The sequence below is a fragment of the Poecilia latipinna genome, unplaced genomic scaffold, assembly GCF_001443285.1.
Source record: "Poecilia latipinna isolate Pla-1442-1.1 unplaced genomic scaffold, P_latipinna-1.0 Scaffold100, whole genome shotgun sequence".
Lineage (NCBI taxonomy): Eukaryota > Metazoa > Chordata > Actinopteri > Cyprinodontiformes > Poeciliidae > Poecilia > Poecilia latipinna.
In genome coordinates this window covers 485,850-511,630 of record NW_015112716.1, presented here as the reverse complement: position 1 = coordinate 511,630, position 25,781 = coordinate 485,850, and the positions used below count along the sequence as shown (strand labels likewise).

Genomic DNA, 25,781 nt, shown 5'->3' with positions numbered 1-25,781 from the left:
AATTATTGTGAAAAAAAAATTTTTTTTTCCCTTAGAAAAAAGAAAAAAAAAAAAAAAAAAAAAAAAAAAAAAACACTACACATTTTGATTGTTTTTAATAATAGTTCATAAAGATAAATCAAAATTAAAATTGGCGACTCAAAGCTATACAAAACCTTGAGATCAGAAACCAGCATAAAACACCAATCAGCATCTCTGATAAAAACCTCTTATTAATTTCACATAAGCCACAAAAGACTCATAGTAGTCAATGCTTTGGCTAAACCAATTTCCAAAATGCAGCTCGATTTTAAATCTTTTAACATTTTACTCTTGCAAGTCTTCTATACAACAGGTCTTTAATTAAGTGAACAGCAGCTCTGCTCCCAGGAGGCGCTGTGCTTAAGAGCAGGAGATGTGGCAGCAGAATGCTGCAGGGACTGCTTTATTAATTAGTCGAGTAAAAAGTGTCCCGTAGGGGGGAAGCGCCAGCGGTACATCAGGAAATTAGCAAGACAAATTCTCAGCAGGAAGTATCTTTGAAAGATAGCATAATGCCACTGCGGTTCCTCGTGAGATTGTTTCCTGTAGTTCTCCAAACACCAGGAGAGATGCAGATGAGGAAACAGGAAGTATTTACAGAACGCTCATGAAACACGAAGAAACAACAGTTAGGGCAGGCTGACGTATTTATCTTTTGTTGATACGAACTCCTAATTAATGTGTTTAACTTTCACTGTACTATAATTATCAATGTGTGATTGAATGGGAATGACTGGTTTCATTTTAAAGTGTCCTAATAGTCATTGCATTTCATTTCATATTCTGAAATGTTTTCACAATCATGTCCTGTTGAAAACACCGACTTTAGCATACGAGTTTATTTACTGTGGTGGCGGCAGCATCATTCTGTGTCAAGTCTGGAAAGTTAAACGCTTTTTCTGTACTTTGTGCCGTCATCTGCCCACATGTGAAAAAGTTAAAGTTGTTTAAACGGTTTTCCAAAGCCCTGTACGTACATTTAACTGGTTTTAAAGCACAAAGCAGCAAATAAAAGCATTACATTTATATCTATATGAATGCTTAATATAGGTGAAATATTTCATGACGCATCTCTGGCATTCTTTGTTGTTCATTTCACATTTGTGAACACTAGGGGGAGCTGTTGTATGACAAATCCTTAGTGTACAGGACAAAATAAGTTTGGAGAGAATTTATGAAAGAATGAATAAGAAAAGGCTGGAAGAACAAAAATAATCATTCAGGATAAGGTGTGTCTACATGATTGTTTGTAATCTTGCATAAATACTGCACATTGTAACCAAAGGTACATGCCATGGAGATCACACACACCATGGAGATCGCACACACACCTCTCTGAGCTGAAGCATCTCCTTGTCTTTTTGCTCCAGCAGCCCCTCCAGTTGGTGGATGGTCATCTCTGCGTCAGCGAGTCGCCTCGTTCGCTCGTGGTCCTCCTCTGTCGCCCGCGACGACAGACCTTTACTCTGCAACATCTCCAACAACTTCTTTATTGACTCATCCCTATCAGACAAAGAAGGGCACACAAGTCATGCAGAACCCGAAGCATTTTCAGCCGGAAGAAGTTATGCAACCGCTGCGAGTCCCTCCGCCTCTACCTGGTGGTCAAAGTGTGCTTCTGCGTGTCTATCCTCAGCTCCATCTCTTCCACAGTCTTCCTCAGGAGGAAGAGCTCCTTGGCCTGCCGCTCAAACTCGCTGTGGAGACGAAGGAAGTTCTCCTCGGTCATCTCCTGAGGGGGAATGGGCTGGGCGCCAAGTCGCCCGGACTCCGAGTAATCGGATTGGAAGAGCTGATTGAGATCGCGCTGGATCCTGAGCTCGTCTTGTAAGGCCTGGATGGTGCACTGAAGATGCTGGCAGGACAGAGACATAATCAGTTAATAACCGGGAGCATGTAGGGATGCTAAACGAGGCGATTATTAGAGTGCGAGTAAGAAACCTTCGCAGAACAAAGCAGGTTCAGGCTCGCTACAGTTCAAACCGAAAGATGCTGTGTGGCATCTGCCGTAATTATGAATCCTTCACCTCGACACAAAGCATGTTCTGTGTTTGCGCTGCTTTCTCCGAGGTGTTCTGGCCTCATCCCAGAGCACGCTGTGGGGATTATATTTCCCTGGTGACCTGCAAGCTCCTGGGGATCACAAGGTTGAGCCGAGGTAAGCTGCAGAGCAAAAGAACATTTGCCCGGCTGCAGTCATCCTATTGTCTACTCTGCTGAGGATAAATGGGAACCACCGGAGCTGAAACGACGGCCGCCGGAGTTACTTTTCAGCTCGTTTTGTTCGTTGGTGTCTCTGCGGACAGGCACGCACACTACAGGTCCATTGGGAAATATTCAGGGGGGAAATATGCAAAAAAAAAAAAAAAAAAAAACCAAAAAAAATTTTATTCTGATGAACATGGAAAATTCTTTTATTTAAATATTCTTCACAGCCTCTATGTCACTCAGTATGCAGAGTTTTATTTGCACACTACTCATGATGCAGTCATGGTACTTCAGCCTTAATTTAAAAGATAAAATGCAATTAGTTTAAATCCGGTTGTTGTGCATTTTTGGCTTAAAATAATTATGCATGAGTAAAAAGTTAAGTCCAGGTACATTTGCAATATAGTGTGCAGCCGTTGTTCATTTTACAGTGTAAAATTCACTTCAACCTCACTTCTAAATTATCTTTCTACATTTAATTATACCCAAAACACACCAGAGCCGTTCTCAGTACAGCGGAGCAGCTTCTTTACTGCTACAAGCTGCTACAACAAGAACATCCCAGAGACAATAATGAGAAGAATCTAGAACAACTCCAGCTTTATTAAATTAACACCATACTTCTCATTTGACAGCACGATCTCTTCAAAGCTACTGGAATGAGACGAAGATTTATTTGGTTGCAATTTGCAACATCAAAGCCAGATGTCACTATTCTATATAATTATAGCTTTAATTATCTTAACTCCAATATGTGCAGTGAGGTTTATTGATTTGGAAGTTGTATATATTAAAAAGAAAACTACCCCCCAGTCCTCATCAGCGTGAATCACTGCAGGATGAACCTGGAAACCACAACGCATCACATTTAGAGGCGTGGAACAACAACAACAAGCTACAGCCTGACTGATTTGCACTTTTAAACCCTCTTACGATCTTGGATCATCTGAAGCGACATCACGGATACCGACAGAGACCGACAGAGGCAGCACATGTGTGTCATCTTTGCAGATGTGTTACTAAAGCGCGCTGACAGGTGCTTATACACAGTTAGAACGGCTAAAGAAGATTTGACACAACCGGGTCTGAGTCACTGTCAGTTAAAGCTGGAAGTGATGTCACCGTGATGTCTACTTAAATGTGCCACATGCGACCTGAACGGCTGCCAGGTCATCACCTTAGGAGCCGCGGTGTGTTCCCAGAGCTAAAGCTGACGCAGGCAGCAGAGAGGCGGGAGAAAAGCAACACTAATAAAACAAGAAGCTGGGGAAAGAACGATGGTAAAAGACGGCGTCACGTTCCTGCAGCAACGGCCGATTGGCATCGAAGCGAAGAAAGAGACGAAAGGAAGAAAATGGTGTGTGAAGATAAAACATGCAAAACAGCCACTAGATACGACGAGAGAGAAAAGGTAAAGTCAAAAGGACCAGATAGGGATCACACAAACACCAAAAGCTTGCATAAACAGAATCATTTTAAGGCCTTTATTGCTCCAAATGTCTCCAGTTTGTGTTCCCCGACAGCCAGGACAGAATCATCGCTGCTCTCTCCCCACCCAGTTGGGTTTATTTCCACATTCCTACTGACACGAATAAAAGACAATTAGCAGTGTTATCATCTTAATCATTCCCTGGCTGTTGTATCCCCTCTGTGTGAATGTGGGTTAGGGCTGCTGACTCATACAGTAGAGCTGCCTTGCACAAACTCAAATAGGTTGATAGCTGACATTTCTGGGACTTCCCTGAAGACCGAGAGGCAGGCGAGAGAATAAAAAGCCTCTCCTTTTCTCTTCGCTTTTGTTTCTGATCTAATCCCGGCGTCTTCACGGCGGCAACACATCCTGCATCGCGTTATCGTAACGTTGGCCCAATTCAGCTGTCGAATATCCTTCAACATATTGAAATTGAGCTCAAATAACACAGGTGAGTGACATTAAAATATGATGACTGATGAGCAATTTAAGCAAATAGTGATCATTGGTTGTTCTTTGATTAATAAAAATAAAAAGTTCACGATCATGAGTGCTTGATTGTTCACAAGACTCCATGTGTCATCTGCACCGGCAAGCGAAAGTTTGCCAAGCTCCACAACAAACATGTGGATGATCAGGTCAAAGGAGGCAAAGTTAGACTTTTTCGCCTAAAAAAAAACAAGACAGTGCATCTTAAAAGCACCGTGGTCAGCATTATTTGCAAACAAAAGAAGTTTGTGGTCACCTGAACCTTCTACCAATATACCAAAGCTGAGTAAGACTCAGTGGTCACCAACACGTATAGTCACACCAAGAATCTAAATGTGTTTGTTGCAGAAGCACATTTAAACACAAACGTGGAGAAAAATGCCACAATGGTCTTCCTAAATAAAAAAAAAGTAAATCAAGCGGACTTCAGCAAGGAATCCAGCAGATGCAGTACGATGTCTGGCACACAACTTCAAAAGGCAACATGGGAAGAATTCAGAAAGAGAGCAAGAGGGAGCGAACATATCCATGCAGCTGGAATGCAAAGCTGAAAAATGCCAGACCACAAGAGAGAGAGACAGAGAGAGAGAGAGAGAGAAAAAAATATTGCAAGGAGGAAAAGAAAACCAGAGTCAGAGATAGGAGCAGAATGAGAGAAAAAAGAGAGAGAAAACAGTTTAGATGTGTTTACCAAAAACAGAAGGGTGATAGGACGAAGGTCTCCTCAGTTTCCACTGAGTCGTCAACTTTGACCCTGTCAGAGCTCGACCAAACACTGACATGCAACCATAATCGCACACAAGAGCTGGAAAGACTCATTAAAAACACAAACGAGTCACGTTCCCTCAAATAAACCGATACAGGTGATCCGAAACCCACACTTATGAGAAAACCTGCACGCCTTTTCCGCTTTAACCGCTTCATTGCCGTTTTGTCCGCTGTTAAGATTCTGCGTCAGGCTTTGACTTGATCAGATGAGACAAGATAACAATCAATCCAATTAAACATTGATGCCGATTGCATCTTCTCCGACAGTCCTCATATGTTTGCATTAGAAACATCCTGCAGGACGTCGGCTACAAAACGCGGGGCATGCGTCTGTGATGCTAATTCACAGATGAGAGACGATGCTTTTCTGTAAACACAGACGAGTACAGCAGACTGAAACGACTGTGGATCGCCTGAGCAGTAGGCTCTTCATATTTTAATGATGTAAAAACACAGTCAGCAGAAGCTATAACGAGCCTTTATGATGCATTTTGAACATGAATTCATCGGTGACCTTAACTGCCCTCGGCGTCAACATCCAAACAGGCAAAAAGCTTCAAGCTCTCTACATTCCTATGAACAATCTATACAGGCCGCAGTAAAGAGACAGCAAAAATGTAAAAGTTGAGCTCCCATCAACTCGTCCTTTCACTTGTGTGTGTATAAAGAAAAAAAACAAATCATGTGGGTCCAACTACCCACATGATTGAAATTCACCCCTTGAAATCAGCTCAGAATATATTTCCTGCGACCCTCAAGTCGCTTTTTCCAGAAGGTTTCGAAAGTTGTTACAAGTCATTGAATGTGTAATTATTGGAAGAATCTGATGTTAGGAATCAGCATGACCCAGCCCCCCACTCCTCACAGGTGGTGCGCCCACATGGAGGGGACTCGCTGCTGCTTTCTCAGGGTGAGCCGGGTCGACCACCAGGCGCTCGCCAGCCAGCCAGACATTATGGTGGAGATCGTTTCCCGGGGTTTCCCAATAAGAGCAGATCGCATAGTAGATCCTCTGGAAGGACTACACAGGAGGAGCGTAAACTAGAATATCATCAAAAAAATGAATTTATTTCAGTAGTTTAATTTTAAAAAGTGAGATTTATAAATCAACACAGTAAATTGAGTGACACATTTCTAGGCTTTACTTAACTGGTGTTAATAATGACGGCTTGCAGCACATGAAAACCTCAAACCGAGTTTCTAAAAAAAATTAAAAATAATGTATCTGTACTTTTATCATCTATAACGCATGCTAAAAAAAAAAACTGAAATAAGTACTTGAAAAACATAATTTTTTGGAAACAATTTGCTGAAAATGAGATAGCCTAGGTACATTGTTAGAATCAATAAAACAAGCCAAATATCTCTATTAATGTTTTAGGCCGGATTTTATTCATTTAGCGTTCTTGTGCAGCTTTAAAGAGAGATTTTTAGGAGAATGGAAACTATGTAAGAAAACTTTCTTTTCCTTTTTCCCTGACGGCATTGAACTTCTGCATGAGGCAGAAAGACTAAGGAGTGGAGAGGTGGTGAACCACACTATTGTTAAACAACACCTACACAAATATGAATGCAACAGACGACTCCTCAGAGAAAAACATCTCCAACACAGCATTCACATTTACAGAAGTGAGAAGCAAACAAGAAAAATGATTTTGTTTCTATCTTTGAAGGAAACCTTTTACTGTATGGAAGAAGCTGAAACAATCCTCTCAGTCATTAACAGACATCTTACTGTCAGTAAGAAAAATGTTATATAATAGGGCAACTTACATTAGAAACAGCAGTAAAGTAATATACATTTCCAACCGTCGGCCCAGCGGGCAAGTGCCCAGTATGCCCTGGTGGATACCTACTAGAGGTAAGCTAATGACAGCTCATGAGAGCTCCACATACCCCGTTTTGACAAAATTCAAACTACTCTTTCAGGGTATAGGGGTAGACAATTTCAAGTTCGAGCTAGTGGCACAAAATATTTTACTCCTGAAGACAAAAAGTCAACTTATGCAAATTTAAAAAGACAAATGCATTATCTGCGGGAAAAAAAGAGCATAATTTTTACTTTGTAAATTCTAAGAAAAAGTATGATGCACACCAAATAATCCAGTTTAAGCAATGCTGTTTTTTGTGTTTTACCTCTATCTGCAAATCAGGAGTAATATGTCCATTCGTGCAATCATTATATGTAATGGAAAATTTGCAAATCAAAATGCGCAATCACTGGAACTTGATTTAGAATCAGAAGGAGATGAGAGAGGACAGGACAAGGGAAAATCAGCTTGTGAATATAGTGACAATTTCTCCATCCTTCCCTCTGGCCACTGCTCATCTGTCGTCCAAAATTAAGCATCCCTGCTTTATTACTCCTCCGTCTTATCCCTCGCTTATTCCGCTCTCGCAGGGTGAGTCATGCTTCCCCCCTCCCATTTTCGCAAACAAGACACGCTGTGACAGGAAAACACATGTACACACATTTAGACGGACACAAACACACACGCCAAGCACACGCTGAAGCCCACATGCGGAGACACGCATGTGATGTTGGAAGCATTGGTCATGCTGTGTGTGTGTGTGTGTGTGTGTGTGTTCGTGTGTGTGAAAGTAATGACCGTGAGGAGTTTGAAAGCATCGCCCACTCAGGCATTAGACAAGAGGAAGATTAACACACTTTCTCTTTCTCTGAGGATAAAGGTGGAGGATGAAGAGCATAATGAGGAGGAGGAAATAGATTTCTGAAACAGATGAGTGCCTATTTCTAGAGGAACAAGAGAAAGTTCCTCCTTCCATACACGAGTATGGAAGGAGGATGGAAAGTTGCAAAAGATGGAAATAATAGACATACAAAAACTCTTCTAATTGTAACGATAATTTCAAATGTGCGTACTAGTGGGTAAAGCCTGCTCTGCTAAAGAAAACACCTACGCTTAGCTAAAATATCCCTTAACACTGAGGGAGAACAAGTTATATTCTGATGAAACTTGTGAAAAGGTGGTGGTGGCAGCATCATGCTGTGGGGCTGCTGTTCTTATGATCAGTTCAAAACAACTCTTTAGTTTGGACCTAAAGCTGCAGATGTGTGCAGGAGACCCGTGTGATGAACATTGTGCTAAAACATGCGACGGTTGGGTGAAACCAAAGTTAAACTTTTCAGCCACAAAGAACAGACCTGGGTTATTTGTCAATGGCAGCTGTTTTTTGTAAGATTTTATGCGTTGGCTCGAAAGCTGAAGCTGAAGAGGGATTTCATTTTTTTTTCAGCATTCAGTTCAACAAAGGATGACCTCAGCAGAGGAAAATTGAAATTTTGGAGTGGCTCACATAGAGAAACAAAATATTTTGGGTCTTCCACAGAGAAGACTGTCGGCAAAAGCAACCTCGCAAGAGAAGAGTGTAAAAATTGCCAAATCAAGATACGGCATGCTAATAGTCTACTGCAACCTAAGGAGACAAAGATGGAGTTTTCCTTTTTAGTATTTTTTGCCCAACTAAGTCAGAATGGATAGAGGGAATCCGCACAGAACAATTTATGAGCGTTGCCAAAGATTTCCAAATAGATTTAGGGCCGGGCTTTGACCAGGTTATTGCACCTCTTTCATTTCTTAAATATTTTTCCCCAAGTCTGTTCTGTTTGCGTAACACCAAAGATTTCAGAAGCAGGGAGAGCAGCGGTGCAGGGAAAGTGGGAGAGGCTGCACTGTAATTCTGTTCACTCCCTGAAAACTTCTCCCAGACTTGCTCCTTATAAGGGAAGACATGGCTACCGCAGACAGAGACGCACTACGGTGGAAGGAGAAAGTGGATGGAGCGAAAGGAAAACAAATCACAAAGCCACAGAATCGTGTGAAACAAACCGAGCCTCTCTTTCCTTTCGTTTTCACATGGGTCTCGTCTCCCGTTTCTTTTCGCAGATAAATGAACGCGGAGAGGGTCGACTCCCCGTTTGAGTTAAAAGTTTTATAAGCCTCCGCTCCTTCCCTTGCCTCTCTCAGTGAAATTTTCACCACACGTATCCTTCGTCACGTTTCTAATCCATACCTCCTCCCTCCTCTCCGTCCATCTGCCTTTTTCTCCCCTGCCCTCGCTCCCTGTATTTATTTTAGCCCTTCTCTCCCTCTCTCACCTAGCTCTTCATCCTGGCTGAGCAAACACACAGGTTTAAGGACCATCTGTTACTGATGAGCATTCATAGGTGGAAAAACACACGGAACATACTTCTAAATCTCAAAGCGCAGGGACAGCAGCAGTAAATACACCGCTTTCTCGTCGTTTCTTGGGCCTAAAACTGCAAAGAGAGTGAACAGGCTCACGCAGAGGCTCTTAACAGGAGAGGAATGAGTCATAGGTCCTCGAGCGGAGCAGAAGGAGCACGAAGAGATGGAGATGGGATTGTTTCTGTGCTCGAAAACACCACTTTTAAACATTTCTGCTGAGCCGGCTTGCTGCTTCCTTCAGGGCCGCTCAGTGTAATATTCACCCTGACAAACAAAATCACGCTCAGATGTTTGTTTTTTTCTCTCTTTCCTCCACTGAACATCAGCTTCCTTACTGCTTGCTGTGCAGAAGCCAAGATTAGATGAAAGTTTCAGACCACCAATTTTGTACTGCAATAACAGCTTCTCCTGACATTCTGTTGCTGCAAAAATATCTGCATGTTTGTGCAAATAAGTATAATGTTAAGAAACCAAATGATGTCTCGCATCATAACTACAAAGAAACAATAACAACACAATAGAGAATATACAGTTGAAGCCATGATGACCATGCTCAAAAGCTATTGTCAGTAATCCTAACCGTCCTAAAATATAAACAAGTTTGTCTGATTTTATGTTAGAAAGTGAAGAATAGTGCAATTCTGTCTTTTTATACAACGTATGTAAATATCTGGCTTCAGCTGTACATAGACACACATACATGTTCATCTCTAGAAGTGTCTGCAGAACAAAAGTCAGGGTATAAACCAAACCCAAACACACAAAAAAATAATTCAACTGAACTGAAAGGGGGTGGGGGGGGAACACTTATTTAGAATCGCAATCAACCTGCGAGCTCAGAAATTAAAATGCGTCATCATGCTTTTCTTTATCCGTGTCGCATTCTGGTGGTTTTCCTGGCATCTCAAATCAACACAGAAGAAAAGCACAGCACCTGATAGTAACCAACGTAAAGCAATAACCAGGTTTAAATTAGTAGACAACATTCATCTTTCTCAGTGTAATTTAATTCTAGCCGAGAAAAGAGAAATGCTGTGAAATGATTCACCAAAATATGGATTTACACTTAACATGTAACATATCCACCGCAGAGACATAGACACATCCCATCAATCAATGTTTTCCACTAAAACACTCATGTAAAAGTCACTATGTTTCACAAAAAGCGATTTTCTACTCTAAATATAGCATCTCGGTCCTTATTGTGATTTATTTCCTATTGGGCATCCTCGTTTCCCTACACCTTCCGAGTCTTTTCATCCACTTTCTTCCCTCCTGTCACATCGGCTTCCATCAATCGGGCCGATCTCGACGTTTCATCTGCTTCCTCAGCTCGGTTTGTCCTCATCAACCGTTTCTTTCTCGCCCTCCCTCCTCCTGGAGCTCACTTTCTGTCTTCATCCATCCTTCTGTCTCCTGATTTACTCTCTCGTCCTTTTCATACGTTTTACACACCTTTACATTTCGAGTCGTGTTCCTGATCCATTATTTACCAGCGGCCACACCCCACCTATATCTCCCTCCCTTTCTTCTGCGACTATGGCGGTGTACAGATTGCTGGCCAAAGCGTTTCTAAGAGCCAGCTGGCACCCAAACTCTTGCTGGGACCATTTTTTTTTCTTCTTCTTCTTCTTCTTCTTTTCTGCACGGTGAAAAGAAACTTAACACGGGAAGCTTTTGGCAACATAAATTTCCTTTAGATTTGAGCTCCGTGGAGACGACCTGAGAGCTGGGGACAAAGTAATGAAATAAGAACTGCCAGAGGCACAAATGGGATCCTGGCGTAATAACATTAAGTGATTTGAAGTGATTATAAGCCGTCACTCAGGGAGCAAAAAAAAAAAAAAAAAAAGATAATACGAAGTGTTGTGAATCATTCTGGCAGCCGTTTTCGCTTTAAAGTGTTCCAACAAAACAAGCAAATAACCAATTTTGCTTCTAATAATTCAAACCGGGATGGCCTCTCTAAGATGTTATACATTTGTTGGGTTACATTATTGCTATTCAATTTCAGAATGAAATACTTACGTATCAAAGTAAGTTATTTAAAGGAAAAGACAGATGACAGGACGAGGCAGAAGGGTGAAGGAGAATCTCCTTTTTTCTGTCTCATCTCCGTCCATCTCATCCGATCTCTCACCTGGAGGTAAGGGCTGCCCAGGTGTAACAGGCGCTGTGCTCAACTGTCTGTTCGAGTTACACTCACACACAACACGCAGCGACACACCGCTGCTTTGATTTTCCTGCAGATAAAAACTGAACCTCCTGAGCTAATAAATGTGTACTTTCTAATCCATGAACCACTGAGCCTGCAGACGTGCAGCAAACTACGTCAATAAAACTCGTGTGTTGTGACGGAGGTTAAAGTTTCCTCCATCTGCAGACAGACACACATGAGCTCTCTTCTGTTTCCCCACCAGCACTCTACTCGGCTAAATTATTCACAAGAGTCAACACAATGCAGCAGAATCGTACTGCTACATAACACAAACGCAGGGCTTTTTTTTTTACATCAAGCCACAACCAATTTTCTTCAATTTCCACAAAAACACAAACCGTTTCAGAAATATAGAAACAGAGTAATGTTGTGCTCAGAAACTCTTCTGGTTTGACCGAGGTAGTCATACCAGTTTTTGTCTTTTTGTTTTTTTTTTCATGTTAGAACTATATACGACAATGTATTTTATTTTTTATGACTAAGTGCAAGGTATAAGCACATTTATGTAAGAGTCAAGTGAGTCTGCACCCTTTGGCACACTGAAGCCCATTTGTTTTGACCCTTTGCATACAAATCCATCTGTGGAAACATGCAAGTTCACACACAGACACACACACACACTAGCTGGTGTAAAAAAAAAAAATTGTTCCCACTTATAATCAGCTGGTAAAAATCGTTCAATTCGGCTCCGAACACAGGCCTTCCTCCTCCCTCCGAATCTCTCGCGCACATTCACACCCATGCTGCCTCTGACGTCAGGCCAGCGCGCCTCGTTCACAGTACAGTAGATGATAGATTGCATCTCGCACTCGCAGAAACGGACGGACAGAGTGGTTATTGTTCAAGCTGCTGTGATTTAGTGCCGGGACGAACTTGCACCAAGGAAGGAGCGCGATGCACTCGCACAAAGAAGTCAAAGCTTGATTTATGGGGAGAGTGAGTAGTCAAATGAAAGCAGTGATGCTTTTCCTACTGCTGCTTGACTTGTAATTGTGGCGGAGCGTCTGTCTGGTTTGAGGGAAGGAGCACAAGAGGCAAAACTGCAGGCCAACGAGAAGGAAAAGGGGGAAATATGCGCATTCCACACATTCCTTCAAGTTCTCCATTTTCTCCCACTTTTTTCCTTCTTTCTGCTTGAAACATTGTTCTTACCTTCTGCAATCAAAGAGGAGGAACGAACCGAGTCAACACATTCAGACACACACACACGTGCTCTGTGTGTGTGTGTGTGTGTGTGTGTCTGTGTGCAGACAGTAAAGCAAGGCAGCGCGCTGAAGGAGATGAATGAGACTGACCACACTGAAAAGAAGAGACACCAGCGGACTGAAAGTTGGACTTAGTGGGACGGCCGCATGTCCGATGTTTTATAATAAATTCTGGAGTGAACCGGCTCCGCGGGTCCAGATGGAGAGTGGGGAGTGTGTGTTGGTTGTGACAGGGAAGGAATCTGGTGGTGGGAGTGAAATGACAGTAGAACAAAGAACGGTTGGGGAAAAAAAAAAAAAGAGAAAGTCTTGTGACGATGAGTAGAAGGTGCAACGAGGGAAAGTTTACTGAATGTGGATGAAATAAAGATGAAGGATGGTTTTTAAGATAAAATGTCTCATGACAGTTTTTCTGGACGAAACTCGGGTCATTGTTTTCTCACTATGTGAGAGGTGCTTCTGTTTCCACATTGTTGCTGTGCTGTCAGTCAGCTCTATATGATATTCTCTAAGCAGCTGCTGCTTTTGCAGTTCTTTCAGTTTGTTTCTATTTCAATGGTGTGCGTGTTTGTTTTGGGGAACAAACACTCCCTTTTGGTACGAGTGCATGTAGAAGCTCCTCATAATCACAGTTGGGTATGGTGGAAGGTCTGGTACGATCCCACAGGCCCTGGAAAAGTTGGGCAAGTGTCTGAACTCTTTGAAATACCGTTAAGTTTGAAATTAGGTCGTCACTGGACCATCTCAAAGGGTAACGATGAAAAACTAAGGCGAGATAAACACAGGAATGGTTCTTCTGTAACGTAGTCAGTCTTCTTCTACGGATATTTTTGTCCCCAGACCCAAATCCTAAAAGAAACTTGTGGGGCAAGCTGAAGATCAAAGTGTTTCCAGCATGTGAAATGTTTTAAGAGAAGAGTAGATGCCAACAAAAAGGTGGTTGGACAGAGCATTGCCAGCATGGGGCACTAATGTTAGTGGCAGAAGTGATTTTGGTGATTAAGAAATATGTCTTATCAACTTGCCCGCTGAATAAATTTATTCAAAGGCTGGATTTTTCATAAATATTAAGTAAAGCGAGCATGTCGAGAGAATACAATGGAGAAATGGAGAAGAGATGGAAGAGGATAAGAGGAGAAGAGATAAAGATAATGAGTCAGGCATGAAGGAGGAGGTGAAAGTGGAGAAGTGTGGAGGGAGGAAAAGGCAGAGGGTGGAGAAGAGATGAGCTTTCCTCAGCGGGGGAGTGAGTTGGCTTTTATGTGTCTGGACTCATATTTATTAAAATTTCTGGAAGGTAATTTAATCCTATTTCTAACACCAAGATGATGGCGAAGACTGAGTGGTGAGGACACAGTAAGGAGAGCTGACTTAGGACGTGACGGCGCCGAGAGAAGAGAAGGTTCATGAGTCGGAGGGGAAAGAAAAACAAAAAAGTGGAAACAAGATTAAAGTATCCATACAGGGGATACTTCTTCATTCTAGAGCTGAGATGACATGCTTGCATGTTGAAACGCATGTGGGTATCCATTGTTACAGCACCGACACCGATCCAGAGGGAAAAGAGCTTGAGGGCAGCTCCAGCAGACCAGCTATATGAGGCATTAATAAATTCATCAACCCTTTGTTCATCAGCGAAGGCCTTATTTAAACCGAATGAATCAAAGATTCATTAAACTGCTGGAAAACGTGTTCTGATTTAATTTCCTATTGCATAATTTCACATTCCAATATGACTTCTTTTTTTTTTTTGCCCCCACATTTGCCTCCAAATTAACCTTCAATAAATGTGCGTGCACGCAAATGACACCGCCACAACATAAACGCGGCATGCTACAAAGTCTGAGGAAAGCTCTCTGAAGTGGCTTCGCGGCGTTGATGTGAGAAACGAGGCGCTGCGGCTGCAGCTACATGTGTGCATGTCATCTCTTGTATAATATTTCAGCCTGCTGCCAGACAAGCAGAGTCTCTGTCTCATCCAGATGGCTGCAGCACCAACAGACAGCTGGGAGTCCCTAAACCAGGCCGCGCTGCCTCATCTGTGGCTCTCCACTCACGGCGCCGAGACAAATCTACCAACACAGACCATTAAAATAAACCCTGCCTGTGGTGATGGCTGCAGTCTGCGGGAGTATTACGCTAAAGTCATTTTCAATCTGCTATCTGTAACTTTTCTTTGTTTTAGGGTAATCCGGACAGTTAATTAAGTCAATAATCTCTCATCATTGTGAATCTACAAAACACTTAAATAGACAAAATGATACCACTTGGACTTTTTCACATCTCATCCTAGCAGAGATTTTAATTTTAGCTCTCAAATCAGAATTTTAGCATCCCATCGTCATTATTAGCCACACAAATCAGCGTCATTTTTTGTTCATGCCCATGCTGGGCTTTTGTTTAGCTCATTTCTCCCTCCTATATCACTGCCACAGTTGTCTTTATTGTCTGCTGTTTATGCACATCGAAGCATATTTATTTGTTAGAATGGCCCAGTTAAAGTCTAGAGCAATATCCAACTGAGAAGTCGTGGCAAAACTTTAACCGTTAGCTGATTAAAGATGATGAGATAAAAAAAAAAAAAAACTTCAGTAAAAGATAGTATGACCAAGTTTTAACTCAGATGGGCTATATACACCTTAGTAATAAAACTATGTTTTGTTGTTGAGACCAAGTCACACCACTAACCAAAGCACTAGAGATCATATAATAATGTACATTATTAGCTAAATGCAAAGTTTTCTTAGTAGGGACAGAAAAGATACCAAAGGAAGATGAAATACCAAAATACCAAATTATATAGAAAGGAAGAAGTGATTACAGAATATAACAATTTTTCAGCGAATTGACTAAGACTATTAAACACCAGTTTCACCTTATAATTCCTTCTGACGTCAGACAAAGGTCTGCAAAAAGACTAAAAAATATGCATTCAATGTTATCTGTTCATTATCATTAAGTAAGCTTTTTTTTTTTTTTTGCTTCAAAAACATCCTGCAAACAGGCTACAAGCTGAAGGCCTCCTACCTGTGTCTCTTCCTGCACCACCCTGTATTGCTCCTTCCACACGGCCATCTTTGTGGCTTCGTCTTTCCTCAGCGCTCTCTCCTTCTTCAGCTCTGGACTCCAAAACGTCTTTATGGAGTTCATGGAGGAGCTCAGCTTGGACTCTTTGCCCTCCAGCTGCATGAAACCACAAGCAAACGTTTGTCACTTCGTCTGATTTAAGTGCTCACTTGCAGCAGAACCCAAAACTGTCTCCAGTCCTGACTCGATAATACAGCGACCCTTTGGTTTCTCTTTTACGGAAACCCCCCCCCCACAATTTCTACACGTGTAAAATTTAACATAAAACCTGCTTTTCCTGACTTCAATATTTAGCATTTTGTTATTGAATTTAGCGGTGTCCATGACATAAGATCACAGAAATCTTCAGTAAAAAGATTTCTGTTGTTTTTATTGTTGTGGTTCACATGTGTTTTATTTTGTAATGCGTCACATGCATTTTTCACATGATTTTTGATATATGTGAAACGCATGAGACAAACACATGAATCACATGATGTTCCACACGTGTAAACATGTCAACACGTTATCCCTTGTTAAAGCACGTGATTTTCTTTTTTTCCACTGGGGATTATAATTCAAGACAACTGAATTCTCCCAAAGTTAAAAATAAAATAATTTTTTTTTTACAAATGTATAAATTTTTTATAAGACATAAATAAAAAAAGAGCGCGTACCTCTCTGCGCAGCAGCTCGTTTTCTCGAAGCACTTCTCTGAGCTGCGTTTGCAGGTCTGACATTGCCCCTTCTCTGACCTGTAAAAGCACAAACAAACAGTTTAAAATGTCTTTCTCTTTTCAACTAGAGACACATTATGCTTTTCTGCTGCAGCACTACGACATTACTAGCCCTTAAAATGCAGTATCTTCTCAGCTGGAGTATCAAATTGTCTCATCGATCAGCTGGATTATTCTTACAAACTCTTTACCAGCTCAAACTCGGCGTGTATCTTTAATTTCCCGGCGTTTTGAAACGATGAAAAAGTGGAAATAAAGAATACTGGAGATATTAGTGTCAGCAGTAGAGCACAAGGTGGTTTCCAATGTGCATATGAAGATATATTTGGTGTTTAGACTATTACCATTTAAAGTTACAAGTGTGGGCAATTGTGGTCCCCAAAACCCATGATTACCATTTTCCACTAACTACGGACTGAGCTAACTAATGCAAATGAGCAAAAATGTGATTTTAAAACAAGCACACTTGTTTGTTTTTCCAGTTAATTTGCTCATGATACATTGCTAAAGGTGGAATGTGTTTAAAATGATTCATCTGTGGAACTCTTTCACTGTAAGGTGCCGACATCGTGAATTGCAGCTGTACAAAAAAAAAAAAAAAAAAAAAAAACCAAAAAAAAAGTTTTGCCTGTTTCCAATATTGCAGTCCTTTAATGGAGTTAATGCGATTGAAACCTTGGCAAGTCGTGACACAGCAAACGTTTAAAATCAATAGAAGGAGAACAGAAGGGTTTGCAGCATAGGATAATTCAGTATTTATGAGAAAATGCTCCCTGCATGAATCCTTAAAGCCAACCTGACATGAGCAGCATGTTAAAGAATTAAAAATATCCTGGATTTATTTTTCATGAACAAACAGACTACTACTTTGGCTCTGCCGAAATCATGGCAGGTATAAACTTTAATGAATGTGACGCAAGTTAAAAAAAAAAAAAAATACAGTTAATGAAATTACAGTAAATCAGATGCGGTGAGACACTCGGTTTGTTTTGTTTAACATGTAATTACCTGCAGATAGAAGAGGAGAGCTACAACTGGAGAAGGTGAGCTCTCAGGTTGTGACTCATGGTGAGGAGGTAGTGCGAGGGCAGACCTTAAATATAACGTAAGAGTGCCCACACTGTTCTTGATTTACTCAGCTGAAGGGTGGTTTAAGAAGACAATGACACCTATTAAAGATGCCGGGCCGAAAATCAGTTCAGGCTTCCCACATCCTGGATTCACGCAGGGAAAGTGCAAAATGCATCCGCGTGACTAAACATCGAGTTGCGCAACCAGAAGTGAGTCCTCCTTTTATTTTTTATGAGCCGACTGGAAGATAAGGAGTCTACTGTTACAAAGACAACGTCAAGACCAGGCTCTTACAAACTTCCCATTATCTGCTTAGAAAACACTTTAATTAATGTTTAAAAAAAAAAAAAGTGCCAAAAACTATTTTGGCCTCAAGCTTAGTCAGAAAGTAAAAGTACAGGCCAGAGCAACACTGCAATGACACAACATGGTGATGTGTAATCATTTCCTTTTCGTTCGAAACATGAGGAAGACTGAAAATAATCCATGTTTTCAAGCTTCTTTAAAATTTGAAAAATGTGTGTATAGGCCTGTCACAATAATTTCTCTTTTCTTTCTCTTCTTACCAAAAACTGAATGATAAAAATATTAAGACTTTTATTGAATTCAGGTTTGAATTAAATCATTTTGATTCAATACTTCAAAATTATTGAATTATCTTTGAATAATTCTGAAATATCATTTTGTTCACACAGACTTCGTAGTTCATTTTATTTGTCTTTTCTGTTGTTTTATTTATTTATTTTGGAGATTTAAAATGTCTTCCAGTTCCAGTCTTTAAAAGTTCATTAGAATTTAAAGGTTGGGTCCTTGAGAATGTGCTCTTGCATTATTGTGACACTATTACTATTATTTTCCTTGAAAATGGTCTCAAAACAACAATATCATCATTTATCGCAATAAGTTCTGGGACAATTTATCATCTAGCAAAATTTGTTATCATCACAGGACTAATTCTATATTGGCATATGGTAAAACTTTCATGTCATGACTGTTGGTGTTACGGTGGATGGCCGTAAGATAAGGTTAAAGGTCAGAAGTCTCACCTGTCTCATGGAGTGAGGAACAGTGGCTGCTTGTGGAGGCTGGTTCTGCAGCTCCCCTCCAAATGCTATGGCATCAGCGGGCATGAGGGCGGCGCTGCTGCTCCCTCCTCCTGTGTTTATATTCGGGCTGCTCCCCATCACCGCTGCCCTCACCCCATACGGCACCCTGGCTCCGGCTCTACCCAGGGTCATGGTGCTTTTGGGCGCGCTGGGATTCAGCCCGCTGCCCATGCTCCCCACCGGGTCTTCGGCTGAGTCGGTGAAGTACATGGGACCCCCGGTGGCGTAGGCAGCGTTCAGGGACTGAATGTTCTCCATGGACAGAGTCTTTCCCGTGCCGGTGAGTCCGCCGCCGGAGCTGCTGCTGTTGTTCCGCCGGTGTCCTAAACGGGGGGAGCGCGGTAGGCGCGGCGAGCGGCCGGGACTCCCGGACACGGAGCCGTTACCGTTGGAGCCGACGACGTCCAGCTTGGAGACGGAGCGGGAGCTACCGTACATGGTGGGCGGAAGGAGAGCCGGGTGCTGCGCGCGAGAGTGTTTGAGTCAAAAAAAGCAGCTGATCAAATAAAACATGTAACTGATGAAAGTCCCGGTCGAACTGATTTGCAAAAACAGCAAAAAAATAAAAACTAAACAAATAACTGAAGCTCCTCTTCACTTGGGTTGGGTCACGGTATTGACATAGCTGTGATCAAAGCCTTTCCAACACCCTCTGTAATCCATAGGCTTTGTTATGAAGTAGCGATCCACGGGGGGAATCTCTTTAGATAAAGAGGGCGAGGTGATCCACAAAGCCTGGGATGATGGGATCAACTGAAAAGAGACACAAAGAGCCTTGATTAGGAAAGATCAGGGAAAGCAAAAACACATAAATCTGCCCAGGCTGGGGGTTTGAGTTTTGACTCTGAGTGACCACGTTTACAGCAAATTCTGCTTCTGCTCACCAAATCAATATATAAAGGACATGAACAAGTACAGCTCCTCAAAAATATCTGACCATCATAGTACACTTAGCACTGAGAAGCTGAAATACAACGTTGGCCCTGCACAGCTTTAGACAATTTATAAAGCATTTTGGCTGATAATCAATGACTATAAATTTGGTTGATCCTCTTGTTGGAAAAGTTAGTTGTGTCCAAGCTTCAACCACCAAACCTTCGATGTGTGGTGAAGAATTTGGCAGTAGTGCTCCTTGATCAATGTAAATGCACCTTAACATAGGTGTGCGCCTCCCCTGAACAAAATTTGCCAAATACGCACTAAAAATATAACAAAGCGTTCGGTCTAAACTTGAAAATGAATGAAAGGTGGAAAGCCATAAATTTAAATAGAAATGAATAGTTTCAATTTGCCGTTTTTCTGTTAATCATACGCAATGTTGAATCAATTACAGCCGATGCCAAAAATATTAATTGTTATACTAATGTCTCAAAAACGCCAAGAAATTAACATTTTGTCATGACAGCCTGGGAATGGCTCATGTGTGTTGGATGAACCGAATAACCTAAAAAGAAACCGATTAAGTCAATCATAATCCTAATTTCCATAGCAGTGAAAATAATGAGACGTGTCATTTCTGCAGCACCCCTCTGGGTGACGAGATTAGCTTTTTGTTGCCCTTTGAATCAAAGTTTTTTGCCTCGGCTGACGTCTTCTGATAATGCTTTGTGACATAAAAATGCAAGCCTGATAACCTGGACATTCTGATTTCCCAGGGCTCCTGAAGTGTCCAACCTGTGCAGGCTACAGGGTTGAAATGAGCCCATGTCAACAGTGAAGGAGCATTTTGAAATTTTCTCTCTTAAAATGAGTCAACACTCAAGCCCCATGATGTATCCTTGGAGACAATGATGTCACCCGCAGATCAGCGAACACATGAACCGCTGGACACACGAATCGGTCATCTGATCCAGATTCTCCCCTTACGGGAAGGCAGCCCTCTGCATATTTAAATGACAGGAAAACGTGGCCTCTTGTAAGTGCGTAACTGCAGTGGTAAACACTTCATCAGCTGAAGCTTTTGAATCTTCCTGCCCCTTTTCGCACCTTTTTACAGTCTGACTCCTGTGATTTTTATTTTTTTTTTTAAATCGAGGTCTGTGGGCAGAGAGACATTGAAGCCAAACACACCCTCACACTGGGGCCACACGTAAACGGGGACCATCTGCTCCATCTCCCCTCAGGCCAAAAAACACACACCTGGAAAAAAACAGGCCAGGACCCTGCCTCCAGCACACGCACACACACATACACACACACACAGGGATTTTACTTTTACATCTACAGTTAGGAACAAATGTACATAGACAAATCAACTTGCTTACAGACAACTAAAGCGCAGTGGCGCAGTTGGTAGCACTGTTGCCTTGCAGCAAAGAAGGTTCTGGGTTTGATTCCTGGCCTGGGGTCTTTCTGCATGGAGTTTGCATGTTCTCCCTGTGCATGTGTGGGTTCTCTCCGGGTTCTCCGGCTTCCTCCCACAGTCCAAAAACATGACCGTTAGGTTAAATGGCCTCGCCAAATTCTACCTCGGTGTGTGTGTGTGTGTGTGTGCATGGTTGTGTGTCCTATCTGTCTCTGTGTTGCCCTGCGACAGACTGGCGACCTGTCCAGGATGTACCCCGCCTCTCGCCCAGAACGTTAGCTGGAGATAGGCGCCAGCAACCCTCCCGACCCCACTGAGGGACAAGGGTGTAAAGAAAATGGATGGATGGAAATTCAAGACTAGAAATTCAAACCTGGTTTATAGCTATTCTGTTGAGAAATGAAAGGAAGTGTTGGTTTGGGGATTTGCTGCTCCTCCTCCCTCCAGAACCTACTGACCTGTAGATAACATATACACTCGCGTCCCAATTCTCTCTCTATAGCGTCTAAACATGCTAATGGTTTGGTTCTATTCAAGCATTTACTGGACAAACACTCCCTACACATGCTAGAGTCACTCATTCATCACATGATTATACAAAGCACACAATCGTCTTTTTATTTTCACCGACCTCGTGGAAAGCACAACACACGGCGGCCTTGTTGTTGTGTTTTCAGGTTATCCGGTCTGAGGGTCACATGAAGAACCCAGTTGAGCCAGTGAGCGACGCAGGTGGGTGATTTCTATCTGGTGGTTTTAGATGCTGACTGAGCCTGGGGGTTATCTGCAGTATTTCCTTGATCTTTTCTAAACAGGTGATCAATAAAGGGGTCAAAGGCAAAAAGATACAGAAAATACTTGAATCACACGATCCCCCTTCTAACGTTGGAGGACAGTTTGTGTTCACTCTCTATGGGCAAAACTGTCAATTTAATCTGGGGGCTTTAATGATGAATTGGAACCATTTTTTTTTTCCAGGCTGGAATGATAACACAGCCAGTTACCCTGATGAATTTCAAAGCCCACAATTTGATTTTGTGTCCTTTAGAAAGTTGCACCTCACCCACAGACTTTTTGTGGATATGAAATACCCTCTGGGGTAAATCTGGTAGGATATTTAGCCGCTGCTCTTGTAAGATAAGATTTTAAAAAATGGTTTTAGTTTGCTTGCCAAGCAGAAAAAGCAGCGGGGGAGAGTCTGAAAACATGCTGCTTTTCGTACGTATAAGGAATTAATCTGCTAATATCATCGTTTTAGATTTGTGTTTATCTGAGCGTAATGATTTTTTTTTTTTATCATTAGTCGATGTATCAAAACATTAAACTGTAATAATCAATGTTGTAAAGTATATTGCTTCCGTTTTAATTAAGAGCATTTAGGTCATGAATTAAATTTCTGTTTTAAACTAACTTTTGGTCTCACGTTTCATCTAATTATTATGCGGAAAACACTGGGAAATGGAGAGTATGCAGTTATAAAGCTGTTAACTGTGGCCTGAATCTGCTTTATTAAGCGTCTGTCAGTATAACAGCACAAGTGCTGACTGTTAAGACTAAAACCTGATTAAAGAGGATTTAAACAAGCATTTAATTAAACAAATTGAACATGTAGTCAGTGCTGAACATGGTTTGTTATACTGAGAAAATACTACTTTTTTTCCCCCCATTCTTTGTGACGCCTCCAGTTCCTTTCCTCTTCCCGAAGAAGAGGAAGAAAAGCATCAACGAAGAAGTTCTTCTTCTTGATTCTTCCGTTTCTTCCCTTCACAACCTCTCCCTTTCACCGGCAGCATTCCTGAATGCGCTCAGCATGTTCTATTTGTGTGACAACCGCGCATGCATCTATCGCAGGGCGACAGCGTGACACAGAAACGCACACGGCTCAGCCTAAACAATTTTGTCCAAGTTTGTGTCTCGCCTGAAGGATAGGCGCTCGATGAAGACACATTTTATTCATGTTGGATATTTCTGCTCTCCTGTCGGGCTGGTGAGATTCGAAGTGGCTTGAAAGGACTCGCTGGTGCTGTACGTCTGACTGAGTCATCCCAACTCGCCTCGCTGGCGGAGGAAGCTGCGCTTGTTCCGAGCGTAATCTGTCTGATGATTTAAGGAGATTACCTGCCACTCACCAGCCTCTGCTCTTTCAACTTTCACTGTTTCTTTTTCTGCAGCAGCAACAACAACAACAGTGCTGACAGTACAGTTGTTTTCTTTTTTCACTGCGCCCCAGGTGGAGATGTATAAAAAGCCCTAAAACATAATATTTTATTGCAGGATCATAATCTCACAATGGGAAATTTAGGACAACCGCACCTTTAATTTGAGCTCACTAATTCAGAGGGGAACAAAATGTCATCCCTGCATCAGTGAGTGGGACAATGATCCAACACACATGGAGCCAGATCAACACAAAATACTTCACCAAACACAAAGAATATGCAACCGCTATAAAATATATTTTCAAAGAGGCACAATTTTCCTAACAAAGTCAGCTGCTATTTTGTTCTGTTCACTGAGAAAAGGCAAAGATTTCCCCTCAACTGTTCACATCTCTGACTGTTTCAGCCGCAGCAGCGTAATGAACAAAAACTAAAAATCAACGTCACTGCCAACTGAAACAAGCACACACGAAATTAATCCACTAATCTGTAATCTGTTTTGATTATGTATTAAATGGTGCTAATAGGCCAAAATAAAACCCCTAGACTAAAAAAAATCTCTATGTTCTCCTAAAAATGGCTAAAAAAAAAAAGATTTTCATGCTTTCCGTCCTGATTCCTGATTAATAAATTTTGTAGCGTACGACTGCTAAAAAAAAAAAAAAAAAAAAAAAAATGGATTCATGTTAAAGTCCTTTTGTCCACTGTTGAGAGTGAAAACTCTTCACATAAAACTTACTTTTCATAATATAATGAAAGCCTCATGCTTCCTAATGTAAATTCACACTGTTTGTTAACACTCAATCTTGTTATACTTTTTACTAGACCTGCATCAGTGGAACCACAGATGAACAATGGAGATGATTCAGGAAAAGAACAATAATTAACAAGCAAGATTTTTTTTTGTCTTAGTTTTCTATGTTAGATCAAATGTGTCACTACAGAAACGACTCGGAGTTAATTAAATGAAATATCCGTGTAATGATGATGGATCTGGATCTACTTTAATCTCTGCTCCTCTGTGGTTTCTGGTGTTTTTGCAGCTTTAAATAAATGCAACCCAACGTGAAACCAGAGGAAGTTATTCACTCCCACAGAATGCACTGCTTCTGTCTGCTTTTCAACAACTTCCTCAAAAACAATCCTGACGGTCGCCCCGCTCAGCCTCCTCACATGGGAAATTTCTGGGCAAAAACCAAGCAGTTGTGCAAATTAAGACGCGACAGAGGGAGCATCTTATTTAATCGGACAAACTAAAAAGTGTGAATGGTAAACTCCCCAACTTGTGCAATTTCTGTAAAAATGCTGATCCAAACAGTAATACTCGGCCTTGAAAAAATGTGCAAAAAGTCTAATTTCCCAGCTCTAGCTATGTATTCAGACTAATAATATATCATCTTAACATCAATATGAGCAAAATCAGCATCATAAAGAGCTACTGTGACCTCGATAAATATTTGCAAATTAAATAACCACGTCAGTAATATTCTTTTATACTTGTTTGACGCCGCAGTAAACGGGTTAGGAGGAGCGCATTAAGATGTTTTCTAGTCATTAAGAAAATAAAGCTAAACTGGTTCATTGCCAAAAACAGCAGATGTTGACAGATGAAGCTTTTTCAATTAATCATACTGTTGCATTGGGGGGGGGGGAGGAAATGTGATACAGAGAAAGATAAATTGCACTGCTGGATCGGCTGCTTTGTAAATAACAGTCAACCCGGGAATGCAATTTATGTTTAACCAGACAAACCAAATGTGGCAAGTAGCATTGCCCCGAGGTATTTCAGCTTCCCAAACTTCCCCAAAATTCTTTAAACACCAACCAGATTATTTTTTTAAGTGTTTAAAAAATCTGTATTAATTGTCAGATACTCCAATCTACTTCATTGTCTTCACAAAATGAGCCCCGGTGCAGATTCTCACCGTGTCACTGTTTGAGCAGACTGGGATTTATTTAGCACAGCTGTAAATTGGAGTGAAGTGAAGTGAGATTTTGCTGTTTGGCTGTAAGCGTTTGTGATTGGGCGTCATTCCAGGCCCTTTCTCTATGTAGGGGCACAAGACTCAAGGCAAATCGTTATGACAGTGTGCTGCTGAATTATGCACCAAAATCCAAACTTTTCAAACTTGGACAGACTTATGAATAGCGTTCTCCGGGATCTGGGTTGCAAAGTCTAAAAGTAAATTAATATTTTAATGCAGCAGCATAATCTTAAAATGAAAAAATTCCACCTTCAATTTTAGTTCACTCAAAGTTACAAAAGCAAAACAGAAAATAGGCATTAAATTACAGCATGAATGTATTTAACACAATCTCCAATTGCCTCAATCATCGACCCCCTCAACAATCAACACTTAAAAAGCATAATAAACCTCTTTAAGTCTATCAGAGTATCTAAAAACTTTTTAGTAAAATCCTGATTCCTGTTTCTTGATTATTTTCTCTCTACCCCTCCTCACAAGAAAAATAGTTACCAGAAAATAACTACTTGCCTAAACTTGCTCATATGTTTTAGAGCCATAATTTTAAAGTTGAAAGGCATCAAACACTCCTGGTCGGTTTGTTTTAATTTATGAAATTGTGTTGAAACTCTTCTCTCGTAGGTCCAACAGTCTGTGTTAAGTTTTTCTCTTCAGTCTGCACAGCTCTGTCTGCAGTAGGAGGTATACAACCCCTGGCAAAAAGTATGGAATCACCAGTGTTGGATGAGCAGTCATTCAGACATTTCATGCTGTAAAACAAA

General features: G+C 41.3%; 1 protein-coding gene across 7 annotated transcripts in view; it reads right to left on the bottom strand.

The window, feature by feature from the left end:
* LOC106944012 (ELKS/Rab6-interacting/CAST family member 1-like) overlaps nucleotides 1–25,781 on the bottom strand; it is a 78,487-nt gene that overhangs the window by 45,535 nt on the left and 7,171 nt on the right. For all 7 annotated transcript variants that reach the window (XM_015027288.1, XM_015027307.1, XM_015027312.1 and 4 more), the window contains exons 2-6: nucleotides 18,512–19,324; nucleotides 16,335–16,412; nucleotides 15,619–15,774; nucleotides 1,620–1,876; nucleotides 1,353–1,524 (exon numbers count right to left, since the gene is read on the bottom strand). In XM_015027288.1, the coding sequence (XP_014882774.1) occupies nucleotides 1,353–1,524; nucleotides 1,620–1,876; nucleotides 15,619–15,774; nucleotides 16,335–16,412; nucleotides 18,512–19,009 (1,161 nt within the window). In that variant the 5' untranslated portion in view covers nucleotides 19,010–19,324. The remainder of the gene's footprint in view (nucleotides 1–1,352; nucleotides 1,525–1,619; nucleotides 1,877–15,618; nucleotides 15,775–16,334; nucleotides 16,413–18,511; nucleotides 19,325–25,781) is intronic.